This window comes from Dermacentor variabilis, chromosome 1, assembly GCF_050947875.1.
Source record: "Dermacentor variabilis isolate Ectoservices chromosome 1, ASM5094787v1, whole genome shotgun sequence".
Classification (NCBI taxonomy): Eukaryota; Metazoa; Arthropoda; class Arachnida; order Ixodida; family Ixodidae; genus Dermacentor; species Dermacentor variabilis.
The window spans coordinates 201,320,485-201,337,192 of NC_134568.1; the positions used below are offsets into that span (position 1 = coordinate 201,320,485).

At 43.7% G+C, this 16,708-nt stretch overlaps 1 protein-coding gene across 2 annotated transcripts in view; it reads right to left on the reverse strand.

Annotated features, from left to right (window-relative positions):
- LOC142590924 (pyruvate dehydrogenase phosphatase regulatory subunit, mitochondrial) overlaps window positions 1-16,708 on the reverse strand; it is a 121,499-nt gene that overhangs the window by 73,368 nt on the left and 31,423 nt on the right. For both annotated transcript variants that reach the window (XM_075703323.1, XM_075703321.1), the window contains exons 8-10: window positions 9,290-9,404; window positions 2,377-2,526; window positions 1,017-1,141 (exon numbers count right to left, since the gene is read on the reverse strand). In XM_075703323.1, the coding sequence (XP_075559438.1) occupies window positions 1,017-1,141; window positions 2,377-2,526; window positions 9,290-9,404 (390 nt within the window). The remainder of the gene's footprint in view (window positions 1-1,016; window positions 1,142-2,376; window positions 2,527-9,289; window positions 9,405-16,708) is intronic.

Sequence of the window (16,708 nt, forward strand, 5' to 3'; positions counted from 1 at the left end):
ACCAAATATGCTGAGCCCCATGTATACAAAACATAGTTAACATTGATCAATTCTCATACATTAAAGGTGAGTGAGATGGATCTGCAAGTTATTGCTCTAGACCCTGGCAAAACGAAACATCTCACAGGAAACTATATTATCCTGGCAATAGCCATGCTACTGTACAGCAATTTGTAATTTGTATTTTGTAATGACATACAGCAAAACGCTTACTGGTTATGTATATTGTACAGCCACATAACTCTGGCCATACAGATACTCCACATGTGGGCAGAAGTGTAGTAGTTAACATATGGTCCGCTAACATGCAAATTCAAAGAATACTTCACACATTTCCTATTTGGTCATGATGCAACTTAGAGTTGCGACACTGAGTTCATTTTACTTATTCGTTGTGAGCTGCTTACATATTTCAGTGGATCATGCTTTATCTGTGTATGAGCCATGAATAAACTTTTTCTTAGGAGCACTTAGTTCCTCATATTTTTCAGTGACTGTTATATTTCACTGCTCTTTAATTTACGTTGCTTCACCTTTCTGTAGAATACATCACAAGTTTAACCCTTATTAGTTAATTCTGCAGTTCAATAAAAGTCAGTTTCCTGTATGCTTCCCTCAGTTTTATTGTCTGCTGGCTTCACATGGGTGTTACTTAAAATTGAGCCCCTCAGTTTCCCTGATTCTTCTTGACCATGTTATGCTGTGACCTATCTCATCACTATTAAGACCAAAATAATATGCCCAAGGCCCCTTAATCTCATGAGACCACCGAAGGCTTCCATTCAATTTTCATAGCAAGCCTCACTCAAAACACACACTAAAATTGTAAAAAAATATAAGTCACAATACTTAACAGCCAGTTCTGAATTCAAACAGCAGTCATAATGCACCACTTTATTTTATTGTGCAATGTTAGATCATAAAATGCCAAGTACAATGAAAGAAAAAAAGGTTAATCACAAATACACTCACACAAGCTCATTTTAATGCGGTAAACAGAAATTTACATAGCTCACCTCTGGAGCTTCCCCTATAATCCAACGACAATCAGGTGTAAAGCTTTCAGGGCAATTGTAAAGTCTGTCAACTTCCACGTTTCCCAGGTTTGGAAAACGGAAAAGAATTTCCTTCAACAGGATATCTTTCATAGACAAAGCAAGAAAAGAAAACGTAAGTTTTTCTGGACTCTCACCAAGCATATCATTTTAAAATAATTTAAACCCTGCCAATAAAGCAGAGACACTGCTTAAAAACAATAACTTTTGGAATACTCATTTCACTTTAATGGAAATTGCAAGGCAGGTTGCACCTACTAAAATATCATATAGACAAATTACCATATATACTTGAGTAAGGGCCACACCCTTACATGCTCAAAATTTATGAAAAAAAAGAAAGTGGCAAACAAACAGTTGTGTTTCACGTACAGTGCAGTGATCGTGATTAGATCAGCTACCAGATGGTAGCATGAGATAGCACGATTGTCTGCAATGGAAAGAGAATGCCTAACAATGTACAGTGCCACAGATGCCAGATAGCGTGTTGGTATAATGACAGAAATTAGGCGCTTTTTTTTTTATATGTGGACTGAAATTTGAGCTGCAAATGGCATACCTGTGTATGAGTCACACACTGCCAAAATTGCAGAAGAAAGTATAGCCCTTACACAAGTATGTACGGTATACAAGCTGCACACTTCTCAAATCAAAAGCAAATGTGTGTGAATAGCACAACTATCATTTCACAGTTATAATAAAAATCATAATTACATGTGTTACAGCATCAGGATCTTGATTTCTTGAACTGTTTAATGTATCAAATGCTTTAACATCAGTGCTAAGAAAAACACCTAAAAGCATCACCATCCATAAAACAGAAGCTTAATTTGTATTGAAGGTCCCTTCAGATTGCATATATGTAGGTATTTACACTTGTTCATAAACACTTTTTAAACATGAAATTTGTGAAAAAGAAAAACAAATTGCTTCATGGATTGAATGCACAGCCTTGAATTAAAGGAGGCACTGCCAAATGTAACTAGATAACACAATCAGTTTTCAAACTTCAGTATGGAGCACCATGGTAATATCAACCTTTTTCTGTTGCTTTCTATGTTCATCAGGCAAAGTATGAAGCACGTGGACTCCATGATGGCTCACTGCACACTAAAATTTGTTAACATGCGAATTTTCTGTGCGACATATATACCAAGATCAAGTCATGCGTGAGAAGTGCTGACATGCCTGGGATGTGTGTCTCATGAAATTTAGGCTACAAATATTGCTGAGAGAAGTATTTAGCATGAAGATTAATGTAAGTTGAGGTCAGTGAACGGCCATATGACAGTGGCAAGAGGCATAAGAGCAAAGAGCTTACAGAACTGATCCCAGTCTTCTGGAAGTGTCCCCAATTCTCCAGATGGAATGATGCTGAGATCAGCTGGCTTACTTCGAGGTTCAAAGCCTCCAGCAAGATATGCTCCTTCATGTGCTCTCAAGTAGAAGTGGCCATCACAGTCGTGAATCACTGCATAAACACCAGACGCAAAGACCTTTAACACTAAGAAAACCCCTATTATAGACTTCTAACTTCCACTACACTACTAAAAGGCTGCTCAGGATTCCCAGACTTCAGCAAATCTAGCAACACCTATGCCATATTAAAAAACGTGTGCATCCTTTTCATGAAAATAATTACACTGTACAAAAATATTTTGACAATAAATGCTGTGCTCCTACTCTTTGGTTTTATTCAATTCTATACAAGGACTTTTTCTCTTTCAAGAATCAATAAATTTATTTAAAGAACGTAAAAGTGAGAATAAAGGGAATCAAGGGGCTCAATATTTTGTTGTGTAGTTACAACCACATGAAGCCAACAGACAATGAAGACAAAAAAGCGTAGGGGAAATTAACTTCCAATTAAATTGCCACCACCACTTGGCACCCACTGGTTCAAATGGGCACAAGTGGACCCTGACCTGGTGTTTGGCTTCTTTCAGGCGGGATATGCTTTGGAAAAGAGCCTGTGCCCTAAATTCCCTATGAAACCCTTGTGAGCACAACAAAAAGGAGGTTTGGGCCGCTGCCATGGTGGCATGCAATTTCCCATGAGGGCCCCCAAATGCCTAGGGGTAGGCAGCGCAACCTGGACGAAGGGCAAAAGGAAGTGGACGATACGAGCGCAGACTAACAACTCGTATCATCCACTTCCTTTTGTCCTTCGTCCAGGCTGTGCTGCCCACCCCTAGGAATATGTTCAGTCACCAACTCACCCAGCTTGCTGTATTAACCCCTAATGCACCTACTGAGCTGGGAACACCTTCAGGTTGGGGACAAACACCTTTTTCCAAGTATCGAGGTCCCATAATGACCAAGCACCAGGCTTGGAGCGCGCTTGTACCTATTTTACTGGTAGGTACCCGGCAGCAGCACTTGCCTCCCACAGCCGCAGCAGATGCTCTTCAACAAGGCTTATTTTAATTGAAATGTAGAAACAATAAGGTAAAAAGAAATGAAAGTGAATGAAAAGACAACTTGCCCCAGGTGGGAGCCAAACCTATATATCTTCCGCATTACATGTGCATAGCACATGAACTGCATAGCGAGGGTGTTGACTTTGGCAGCCTCGATGACAGCATGTAGCACATGAGGGCATCATTGTCCAGTTGCCTGCTGCTACCTGGTAGTGGCTCTTCCATATCTGCTGCTATGGCCATGAGTGGTAGTGGCTAATGCTCCCAGGGCTAGATCTAGTACACATACCCAAACGCTCAAGAAAATGGACAGGAAGGTGCCCACCACAGTAGCTCAATGATAGAGCACCATACACAAAATGCAGATGTGGTTTTGGCTCGTCAGAGGCAATTTGTCGTTACATTCAGTTTTATTTCCATTTTCCTTATTATTTTCACATTACACATGAAAAGAACAGTGAATTGCCTCTATGCTTTCCTTGTCTTCATCGTCTAAAAATCAAGCCTCTAGGTTGTTGTTATTCTTACCCTTGTGTTCTTTAAAGAACTACTGCCATGACATTCTTCACTTGTCACTTTCTTGCGTTAAATAAAGGTCCTGGATCTTGAAACCCTAGAAACAATTACTGGAAAGCCTCAGAGCACTTTAAATGATTTACTACGATAGCATTTCTATGAACGAGCTTTGGTTTTGTTTCCCAGGAGGTTCACTCATCATGCATTCATTTAACAAGGTTCATAATAACTGGGATGACAGTTCAAACACATTAGTAAAAGTACCTAATCAACCATTACCTTATGTGCCTGTGTTTTCGACTGCCGGCTTATCCCCTACCTGACCTCCTTCTGGCCATCTGGATAACCTCATTGTTTTGAACATTAACGCTCGCAGTATTGTTAAAGAAAAGCTTCTAGACTTACTGTCTCTTATTTCTATTTATTCCCCACATGTTATTGGCACTACTGAGTCATGGCTACATAGTAATATTTATGACTTCGAGTTTACTCCACCCACTTTTACTGCCATGTGCCTAGACAGGATTCACGGCACCGGCAGTGGTGTCAGACAGCTTATTCGTACGGACCTCTGCTTTTCAGTTTTGCCTTCATCCCCAGAGACAGAATCCGTGCAGTGTAACATTGTCCTGAATAATCAGTTTATCGTAATTAGCATCATATATCGTCCACTCGGTTTTTCTCTTGATGTCCTTCATGCTACAGTCAAGCCTCGATATAACGAACCTTGACTTAACGAAATTCGCAATGTAACGAAATATTTTCATTACCCAATCTTAGTTGCATTGAAAACCATGTATTTATTTTTCGCGATTTAACAAAGTAACTTCGTGACCCAGTTTCGATTTAACAAAGTTTTCAGCCATTTCAATCATGTACTTGGAGCATGTATGGCTAGTAAGTCTAGCAAAAAACTATGTCGGCTGAGGCAAAAGTTTTGTCAAGCATCCTTCCGCATGAAAACTTTGCCTCACAATACTGCTGTCAAAGCACGCGCGCCGGAAAGTGGTAGGCAGGAAACACCACTGTGCCATTTGTCGTGTTGGTAAACAACTCAGAGAAATACAAGAGCTGACGATTCCTTCTACGCAAGAGGGATGGGGAGGGAGTGAATGCGTGATAATGTGATGAAGCATGCAATGGGGGGGGGGGGGGGGGGGCAGGAACATGTGCCTATCTGCCTTCACCTCCTCTCATGCATCTGTGTGCGGGCCACCTGCTGTATCGATTTTGGAGGTAATCTCTCCGCAGCAAGCCAAAATGGATAATGTCTTCATGTGCATCTAGTGTTGGCAGTTGTGTAATTTTAAGTTTCCGAGACACGGCATGAAGCGCTCGCTCGTGTTGTGACTGCGAGTTCACGTTCATCGTGCCAGATCTGTTAATATTTGCCTGAGCGTGCTTGACACCGCTAAAACTATGAACCTTACTTCATGTAGTCTCTCTGCTATCGCCATTAATGCTCCATCTTACTGGCGAAATTGACCCCCCCCCCCTTTTTTTTTGCTCAGGACCAATATCCGTATTTTTTTACACTTTTGTTTTTAATTTGTGGGCACCATCTGCGGGCAATATGTGCAGTCAGCTATGGTGTCCAAGATTTATAGCGCCGCATGATGCAAAACAGGCAAATCTCGGATGCCATGAGCCACGCTGATGCTTTGCTCTCGGTGCGACCTGCACCACACGCGCTGGCACTCATAACTGCACCTTCACCTGACCTTCTTGCAATTTGTTTATAAATGCTAAGACAATATTATCCCCCCAGAATGCTCTGGGAATTTGTGAAGTTGTTTTTAATGCTGAAACTTTAAAACCTCGAATCACCGAAATTTGCGATTTAGCGAAGTTTTTCGCTGCAGGTACAACTTCATTATATCAAGGTTCGATTTTATTACAAACTTAATGTGCCAGACTAACATTGCTTCATCACGGTTAATCTGCATGGGTGATTTCAATGCTCCTGGGATCCACTGGCCATCACTAAATACAACAGGTCATGACATAGCAATTTCGAAATGAATTAATAAATATTTCCTTGTCCTTTGGGCTCACTCAAGTTGTTTCCAGTGCAACTAGGTTAAATTCCATCCTCGACTTAGTTTTCTTGGGCGCTGATCTAGCTGAAAATTAATACTTGTGAGGAAATTGAGGGACTCGCAGATTATAGAGGCATTTTGTTATCACTCTCTTGTCCAACCTCCAAATAACCCTATATTGTTACGGAAGGATGAGAGAAGAAAGAGGAAGAAGATCAGAGACGCTGGCTGCTGTGTGTTGTTCGTGGTCAGCCATCTTAGCTATTCTAACTCATCCTGTACATATATTGTAAATATAGTTTTTATATACTGGCAACATTCCCGTAACATATTGGTGAGAGGTGCGGGGTACCACGGCTGGAAACGGAGCTCCGCAGTGGACATCGCATCACCGTCCGCACCATGAATGACGGTGAGCACGCGGGATCAACGTCGTTGCCGCCTCCAACGTCATCGTCGCCAGCTACGTCGCTGTCACCTTCGGTTGTCGTTGTGCAACCCAACGATCCTGAAACTTTCTGCGGGACCGATGGCACCGACGTTGAAGAGTGGGTGGCCATGTACAAACGCGCGACTGGAATCAACAGATGGGACCCAACACTTATGCTAGCTAACCTGTTGTTCTACCTAAGAGGCACAGCAAAGGCGTGGTACGAAAACCACGAAGAGGAACTAACCAACTGGGATCAATGCAAAGAGAAATTGACAGAGTTGTTTGGCAAACCAGCCAGCCGTAAAATTGCCGCAAAGCAGGAACTGGCCTCCTGTGCCCAATCCCCCACGGAGTACTATGTCTCATACATCCAGGACGTGCTGGCTCTTTGTCGTAAAGCCGATCACAACATGACAGAAACTGAGAAGGTTGGGCATGTGCTTAAGGGCATTGCTGACGACGCGTTTAATCTGCTCATGTGCAAGAGCTGCTCTACAGTTGACGCAATCATTAAAGAGTGCCGACAATTCGAGCAGGCCAAAAGCCGACGCGTCTTACAACCATTTGCCAGACATCCCAATACTGCCGCAACGGCGTGTGAAGATCAACCCGCACAGCAGCATGCGTCGCCATCAGAGGACGTGGTGCGAATCGTTAGACGTGAACTGGATGCGATGGCAACTGCAGCTTTCTGTTCGCGTAGCCCTGATGCTACCACATTTTCAGTTCCCCTGGTACAAGCCATCGTTCGCCAGAAACTTGAACACATTGGTTTACAGTCTGTGTGTACTCTTGACAATCCCAGAGCTAACGAACACCCTTCTACTATTTTCGCTCCACCCCGACGCTACTCTCCACATTATCGCAACCCGACTGAGTGGAGAACTGCGGACGACCAGCCCATATGTTTCACCTATCGCCGCATGGGTCATGTCGCCCGATACTGTCGCAACTCATGGCCCTCAACACCTCACACGGCGACCAACCTGAGCCGTTTTGATGGAAATGCCCGCAATGTTTCGCTTACCGCCGAGTCTAACAGCGCCGCCAACTCGGCTCGGAACACATGGTACAGCCGCTCACCATCGCCGCACAAACACCATTCTCGTTCACCACAAACATGTTGCCCATCTTCCCGTTCATCGCAGTCACGTCGCCTTTCGTCCCCTGTAGCTTTAGGCCACACCCTTTCAGAAAACTAGAAATGCAGTCCTCGGAGGTGATGTTGCATTGCCGACTACTGCAGCAAATCCTCTGTCTTTGCCCACAAGGAGAAGTGTAATTGACGTCAAAATAGATGACAGACCTGTCCAAGCATTCGTCGACACTGGAGCCCACACATCTACGATGAGTGCTAGCATATGTAGACGTTTAAAGAAGGTCCTCACCCCAGCAGCTGACCGAGTGCTTTGTGTGGCCGACAGCGGCATGCTGGTTGTTCTTGGAATGTGTACTGCACATTTAATTATAGCCGGCCGCCCTACTTCTGTTATCTTTGCTGTGATTGACAACTGCCTTCATGACGTTATCCTTGGATTGGACTTTTTATCCACTCATGCTGCTCTAGACTGCGCGACCGGCGTTCTTCAGTTAGGACTGCCTCAACTCGCCAATGCTCCAAGTACCGCTCCACCGCGCTTGCGCTCGCTTCAAGATGTGCGTATGTCACCCGAGATAGTTACTTGCGTCATTTTGACCGCCCAGCCACAGGTTCCTGACGGTGAATATGTGCTTCACCCCATCACCGACGTGCTTTCGAACCGGAACATTGCTGTTCTGCATACATTGGTTACGGTTACTAATAATGCGTCCTTCTACCACTTCTTAATTTCAGCCTGTGCCCGCAAGTGCTTCCGGCCAGCATGTTCTTGGCCAGCGTTTCTAGTGGTTGCGAATTTGACACTGAGAGTCTGAATGCCGAGAGTGGTTTATTAGCGCCAATTGCAGCTGACAGCTCTGGTTCCTTAACGGATGACCTCGCGAAAATGATTGCACCTGACCACCTCACCTCTGCACAGGCCACGGACATACGACTCCTGCTAAATCGTACAGTGAGATCTTTGATTTTGGCGACAGGCCAGTAGGCCAAACATCTGTTGTGTATAAACACTGGAGATACGAATCCTATTCGTCGGCGTCCCTATCGTGTATTGCATGCTGAACATCGAGTCCTTGGGCTTCATTACATTTGTTACATGCCTTGACTCTATAGTGTCCTGGCTGTACACTTTTCTGTTCACTCCTGTGAAAGCCTGATAGTGGCCATAGTATGAATAAATAAAAATAAAAATCACCAGATAAAAAACATGGCCTCTGTATGCAAGCAAGCTATTGGGAGACTTGCATAAAGAGTTCTGTCAGTTCAAAAACGTGAAACCGATAAAGTCCCACAAGGACATTTAAGGGCAACCTTTAGGCATTGCTACAGCCTTCACATAAATTATACATCAAAACATCTGAAACATAATGTTTGAAAAAAGAATATGACGGTATTCCATGCCGAAAAACAATTACCTTCAAAATTTTATAAATGCCGCATTCAGGTTACATATGAGCCATCAGTAGGGTAAATTCAATGCTGATCAGCTGGTCCCTTTATGTGTTGATCCGTTAATGCTACACTATAGCTAGACCACGGCATCATCTTGCATCATGTTATTTCAATAACTACTGCATCACTCCACCAAGATTGTTAAAGCAGTTTTGTAATTTAGCCTGCTAGCAAAGATGCTCAAAGGCACTGAAATGACACTGTATAGTTTACAAAACCTGCCTCGTTAGCCAGGAACAATGCATTAGAGGATTATATCACGACAGGACACTTACCAGGCATGCCAGGATCCATGCCATCCACAGGTAAGGTGTGGAGGAAATGGTGCTCACATGGGTACAGAGGAACCTTTACTTCAGGTGTGCTCATTTTGCCAAGTTGTCGGCCAAACTGTTGCAAAATACAAGTGCATATGACAATATCCAGTTATCCATATTTTGTGCTAAACCAATGCCATGTGCGATGCACACTAATTAACCCTGTTTTTTAAAGCAAAAAATGCTTACTAGTAGTGTTAACAAGACTTTAACTAGGTTCACAATCTCAAAATTCTCATAAAGCCTTGCCAATATTGCAAATCTCACGTAATCTCACCAAAATGAATGAAGAGAAAATCAGACGTCCACCCGTTTGTAGCAATTGCTACAAAGGAAACCCATACGGGTTCCTTGAAAGAAAAGACTCACAGTTGAAGAAAAATTTGTCCTGGTCCGGGAATCGAACCCGGGACCACCACCTTTTCGGGGCAGCCGCTCTACCATCTGAGCTAACCAGGCGGCTAGCAGATGGCAGGGCAAAGTCGAATGTATTGATAACACGAAGCAAAGGCAAGTGTTTGACGTAGTAGTTCTGCGGAAACCCGCAAGGTGGAGACCCACTTGTGAAACCTGGAAACCCACTTGTGAACTTATGTTCACAAGTGGAACACGTACAGCTGTCCAATTTGTAATAGGGTGCGAGTGCCGCATCCTCGCACATTAATAATAATGCACCTGGATAAGCTCCTGCACTTAAAGAGCATGTTAGTCAGAGTGTATGGTACACAGGCAATCTGCTAGGAACTACTGTGAACTTGCCTAATATATGGTGGTGTGCTTACTGGACAGAACAGCAAGCATAGGCACAAAGCTCCAACCTTAAAAATAATGAAACAACAAGCTACAAACTACAATAATGAAACAACAAGCTACAAACATCAGGCTACGCGACGGGCAGGTGACAGCGAATACAAAGTGCCCCTGCGGCCAGGATTATCGCATTATTTTAAGTAGAGACTGTTTGAACAAAGCACAACATTGAGCAAAACTAGGTATTTTCTTCATACTGCTGGCACTATAAATACAATAAAATTGATTTTCACAAAAGTTCTTGTTTTTCTTTGCTCGGTTATCCGGAGCATGTGCATGTCGGCGCAGGCGTGGTGCAATACCTGCGATAAATGACAATTTGGCGCAGCATGTAGCAGCATTTCCTTCATGCACCAGTTTGCCGCAAGTGGTGCAGCACTTTCATCATTGAAGCAATGAGAAGGAAGGAGCAAGACTTTCAGAACATTATGCCTAACCTACATGAAAACAGTAGTGAGTCTACAAGAAATGTTAAATGGCTGGTTAAACTATACACTACCAAATTTGCAAACCAAAGCGCAGCAAATACTTGCTGGATGTGGGGAAATACTAACACTGCAAATTCTTTAACAACAGCTTTAGGCAATTGAAAGCTAATTGAATATGATATCAAGAAGTCAGAATATTACAAGAAGGCAGGCTCGTAGCTTTAGTGGCCGTATGAATTGCAGTAGACATAAGCTGGCTAAGTAAACCTGCAGGTGTGATGTACGCAAAAACACATGAACAGAAAGAACTGGATGACCACGAGCAGCGTCATCGGCCAGAAGTACAGGGTCTTTCTGCCATTAAGAAGGCATGAGAACACCAGGAATTAGATATGAATGCTGGCACGTGATAAAGATTATTCATGCTTACCATTAATTTTCAGTACATGTCAGATTTGTTTTTTCTCATGCTTAAAATAAAGCTTTAGCATGGGTGCTCCTATATAAATACATGAGAACAGAGAAATAATTTTTCTTTGCAACCACTGCACCAAATTTGATGAGGCTTGTTACATTTAAAAGATCAAGTTAAAATCTAGTGACTATTGCGAGCCAAATTTTTATTTAGGCTGGCAATTTTTTGATAAATGTTGTTGAAAATTGCACGCTTTCTGAAAGAGAAACTATCAAGTTGACAACTCTGCAACTCAGAAATCAAAAAGATATCACAATTCTGTAAAGTGAATCTAATAGTACTTCTAAAACATACAAAACTGATGTATTATACATGGCTCTAATGAATACCACTAATATGTCAGTAAGACATTTGAAAATTCTTCATAAACATTGTAAGAAATTCATGCAAGATATAAACTAATATACTAAATTTGTCCATTTTAGACGCTTTAACGAATGCAGCTTACAGAACTGCATTATATGTTTGGTGTGGAGCTACGGATCTGTAAAGTTCACGCCACTATTTTTTTAAGCTTACCAATTTATGGGAATATTTATTAAAAAATCCATACCTAAACAACAATTCTGCTTCCTACAGTCACTAAAATTGAACTTTCTCTCTTAATTGCAACACATTTCATTCAAGTCGGTCCAGAGGTTGTCTCATAAAAGCATTTCTATGTTTTACATGTAGCTGAATCGGCTACATCAGAGTTGGCCCCGAATTAAAGCTTCCTAGTAAAAAGGAAAGCATTTGAACTTCAGTAGAGCATTACAGTTGAACCTCATTATAACCAAGTCGCATTAGCCACAAAAACATTTTCTTTATATTCAATATTCGTTCTAAGCACACACGTAGATATCTGCAAAAAAAATTTCAGCTCTGATCAAGCTGCCTTCGACCACCCAGCAAATCATCTCTTGCAGATTTTGGTGGCCCGTCGGCATCTTGCAGTGACAATACAAGATGTCGGAACCACGATAAATTACAAGTACATGTTCTCTGCACCACTACGAAGATGCAACCGTGCGATCGGTGTTATCGCATGCGATTGGTATGTTGGCTTGCCAACTGTGGTATGACCAAGCCACGCTGCCACAGTCACTGGACACTTCGTACACCAAGGAGACTAGGGGTGTGCTAACAGTGATCTTTTAGACAGAACTGAATACGAATTAAATAGTGCCAGAAGCTAATCAAATCAAATATCGAATAATTTTCAAATAATGAATAGCCATTGTGACAATTAATATAATATGATGTTCCCATCCCAGTATTGTTAAAGTTGGCAAGTTACTGTTATTACATAGCATATTATGAAACATTGTTTATTAAAGTCACAAATGGAGCATTAAGAACAAACAAATAGTTTTTTCACATGTACAGGGCCCTTCAGAGAGTGCAAACGATTGCTGTACTGTCTGTAAAGTATGGCTACCTAAGTGGCATAGCCTGCTCCACTACGCAAGTTCTCATTTTATGTCTATACTATGCCAACGGGGGTGAATATTTCCATACTTTTGCTCCAATATTATGTTTATGTGGGCACAGCTGATGTTTCAAAACATTAGAAAAGTATTAGAAAAATATTCACATTTACGAATGGTGAATATTCGATTCGAAGCCCAAAATACTTGACACTACTTGATTCATTATTCAAAAGTTACGATTATTTGCACAACCTTGGAGGAGACCACCAGACGGAAGAGTACTCCGCTACTACGGCTGTCAGTCCAGCCCATGCGTCTGATCTCAAGCTCTATTGCCGATAAGTTCTACGAGTGCAAACGTATTCACGGAGACCTTCCCACGACAGCTTGTCACCAGCCACTTTGCAGTCATTCAGACTGGGATACATAGCGCAAAAATTTTGCAGTCACACTGTTAGGCAGCAAGGCCTAACCAGCACCACATAGTTGGCAACCAAAGTTGTGTTTTCATGTCTAGGCATGGCCGCCATGTGTGCACCATCGCGCAAACGATTCACGCATGAAACACCCCACAGCATCTGAAATTTTGGTAATTGCTATTGCATATACATTGGTGCTATAGGGGTAGCTATAGGTGATGATGCTTCAGGGTAGTCTGAATAATTTCACAGGTCTGAAACATCAGGTGCCTGGAAAGTTGATTGGCGACATTAGACATTTTTACCACCATAATATACAGGGTCCTGAATATTTGGCTGCGCATGTCCAAAAAAGATTTTGCACTCATCGCTGCACTGTTCTTGCTCAAATTTTGCAGAACGACCGCATTTCGGCGTCGACTTCGTTTAGTATAACACTTGCCACTGTTAATTGCCTGGTTTCTAAGAAAAAAGTGGAAATTTGCCTGTGCTTATGGGGATGCGAGTTGCTGCCGCGACGGGGCAAGCATAAACTTGTGTCGCCACCTGTCATCTCCAGAAAGCAGCGTTTAAAGAAGGGCAGTCGCCTGTTCCAGGAGCGGACAACATGCGGCAGCCCTCTCTGAAATGCTGCTTTCTGCACGTGGCGGCAGGTGGTGGCACAAGTCTGTGCCAAGGTTGGCTTTTCAGATGCCAATTTTCCCGTAAACGAAAACAGTTTCTAATTTTTGTCTCAATAAACAGGCAATTAATCGTACCAAGTGTTATACTAAACAAAGTCGACCCCAAAATGCGATCGTTCTGCAAAATTTGAGCAAGAACAGTGCAGCGGTGCGTGCAAAATCTGTTTTTGAATGCGCGCAGCCAAATATTCAGTACCCTGTACATTTTGAGGCACGTTGTGGGGATGCGCGACCCTCGCGCCTCCCCTGATGTTTTTCCCGCATAGCGCGTCTCCTGTATTCCGGCTTCGCCGCGTGGCCTGCGTGATGCCCGCGGCAGTCGATGTGGTTGGGGCGCAGTGCGAGAGATGGCGCGAGTGTTGCGCTGCTAACGCCGCCTCACGGCAGGGTGACTTGGGGGCGCAGGGGAGGACAGGCTGGGTCTTTCCCGGCGGGTCGGCGAACAGCGTGGACATCCCGCGCGCCGCCGACCCATGCTTCTGCGAGACCGTCTCGCGTGGCCGCCTTGGAATGCGCCACCGTTTGCGTGACAGTACGCGCGAATGACCAGGCGTTGGGATCCAGCATGGGGCGAACATATTCGCTCGCTTTGTGGTTGCAGTGAGTCGGACTTCTAGATTTGTCGCGCGCCCATCGGCATGTTTTGTGGATAGCAACTCGGCTAGCAGGCATTGATCTATGAAAGGTGCAATAAATGCCCTTGTGATTGTTTGCACTACTGTGTTGTCGTTCCTTTGTCCCAAGAGCATGGGTGTGAAAGACCCCACAACGTACAAGCAAAAATTTCCCTTTGCAAATCCAGATACTGTGTTGGAAACCGCATTTTCGATTTTGCTATAGCAGGAGAGCAGTGGCACAGCAAGGAATTCCTTTTTTGAGGAAAGTGGGGAATGCACTTTACCAGAAAAGCTTGACTGGGAGGGGGGCATGTGTCCTGTGTGCCCTCCCTCTCAGCTACACCCCTGCAGGAGCGCACTCCATTGAATTAAAGCACGACCAACCTAATTTTCTACTTACTTCTTTATAACCAATAGTTCATTATATATGATCGTGTTAGTTATATCAAAGCTTGGCTGTATTACACTTAACAAAAAGCTACTTTTTTTCTAGGAGTCTATTGAAAGGAGTACTTAAAGGTACCGACACAGAAATTTTGTGTAACACTTTTATGCTTCATTAAATAGCTGCCAACTCCACAATCACTGTATGAGTCCTCAATTCCTCCAATGTACAACAAACAATTATTTCTACCTTTGTTTAATGTGAACAAGCTCAAAATCTGCATGAAGTGAAGCAAGCTGAGTGATGTTGTTACATTTCAACATGGCCAGAGACATTAATTAAACGTTTGCCACTAGGCCACCCCCACCAATCCATCAGCATCTACTAAGAAGTCAACGCAGCATTGACACTGACTGCTGATGGGTCCACAAAGTGTACCCACCCCCACCACTACCTGACAGCCTGAACTAATGATAAGGGCCAACGTCAAATGTTACCTATTAACGGCGCCGACCGTGGATTCCCAGGTTGCTATCCTGTCCCCTATTCATGCTTCGGGTGAATGGAGGCTTCGGAGAAGAGGAGGCTGTGGAATGTTGCGATAGCATGGGCATGGTACCGCAACTGATTCAACGATTGTGATTGGCTGCGATACAGTCATCAGATTCTTTAGTCGAGTCACCTAGGGAAGATGACGGTATTAAAAGCAGACGCTTTTCATGCAGGGAGGCAGAGGTGTCCTGATGTGAACTTGGACGTTTAACATGCTCCTGCATGGAGTGGGCTTCTGTAACTGCAGCCGTGTAACTAATGTCAAATAAACCCTTTTTCCTTCATTCCTGCTACTAGACGTAATCATTGATGGGCTTGGTGGATTCCTTGCCCGAATGCCACCTGGACCCACAACAAACTGGTTGACAGTGGTGAGACCAAGAAGACAGTCCTCACGATCTGGGATTGGCGGACCGGTGAACGTGGCTCCAGGAGACACAAACTCCGCAAGATCGAGGAAAACTACGGATGGAAGGGCGACTTCTGCGGATCCGGCATCAGCAGACCTTCTCTTAGTGGCTCAGGGAGGCACAACCGTGGCAGCAATGGCGTGGAGTCTTTGAGGACTCTGGGAATCTGGAAGGAAGAGCAGCAGAAGGCCGTTTCACGATTTGGGATCAGCAGACCTGGGAAAGTGGCTTCGGGAGACACGACCTTCGCAAACTCGAGTTTGGATGAGTGCTTGAACGACTATGTTTTGCCGGACAATAAGGACAGGGTTCTATCAGGCAAGCAATTAGCTGTGATTGATCGCCATCAGGTGTGTGAGCATACAGGGGAAGTTGTAGTCGGCTCTCGAAAAGCATGTATAGTACAATGTTAAAGAAAGAGGAGCTGTTGCTCTTGGCAGCAGAGCTCGGTATGGATATTAACCACAAGTTGAGGAAGCTCGAAATTCATACTGCAATTGACGAAGTGGGTTTCTATGAGGATGAGCTCATGGATGCCTGGAAAAAGATATGTCGCGAGAGGAAAGAAAGAGAGGAAAAGAAGGAGCGCGATAGGAAAGAAAGGGAGGAAGAGAAGAAGCATGATAATGCAGCATGAGAGAAAAGTAAGAGCGGAAGAGAAATAAAGGCAGCTTGAAATTGAGCTAGCGAAAATAAGACTAGAGCTAGTGAGATTAGCACACAGGGCGGATACGGTGCCGCCACAAACGCAAAGCGTTGACATGAGTTTACTTCAGCGGTATGAAAGAGGTGATGACATTGGTCTCTACCAGGTTAATTCTGAACGGATTTATGAGAAGCGATCATTTCACCAGGACAAATGGCTGAAGCGGTTGCTTGAGTTGCTGCAGGGAGAAGCCTCACAAGTCGTAGCCCAACTGAGCACAGCGGAGGCAGGCGTGCACAGTTCAGTGAAGGCGAGTTTGCTCGTAAAATACAAGCTTTCCACAGAGGGACCTTGCATAGATATCGAGACAGTAGCAGCAGTCTCCAATGGGTTATCGGAAAGATGCCCTTACTTTTGTCAAACAGCTTAGAGTTGCTACTGAATAACAGTGGGTGCGCATTTCCTGAAACTCAGGTCATGGCTCTGACCAGGTTCAAAACATGCGAACTAGTTCAGAAGATAAGTCACGACAATGAACAA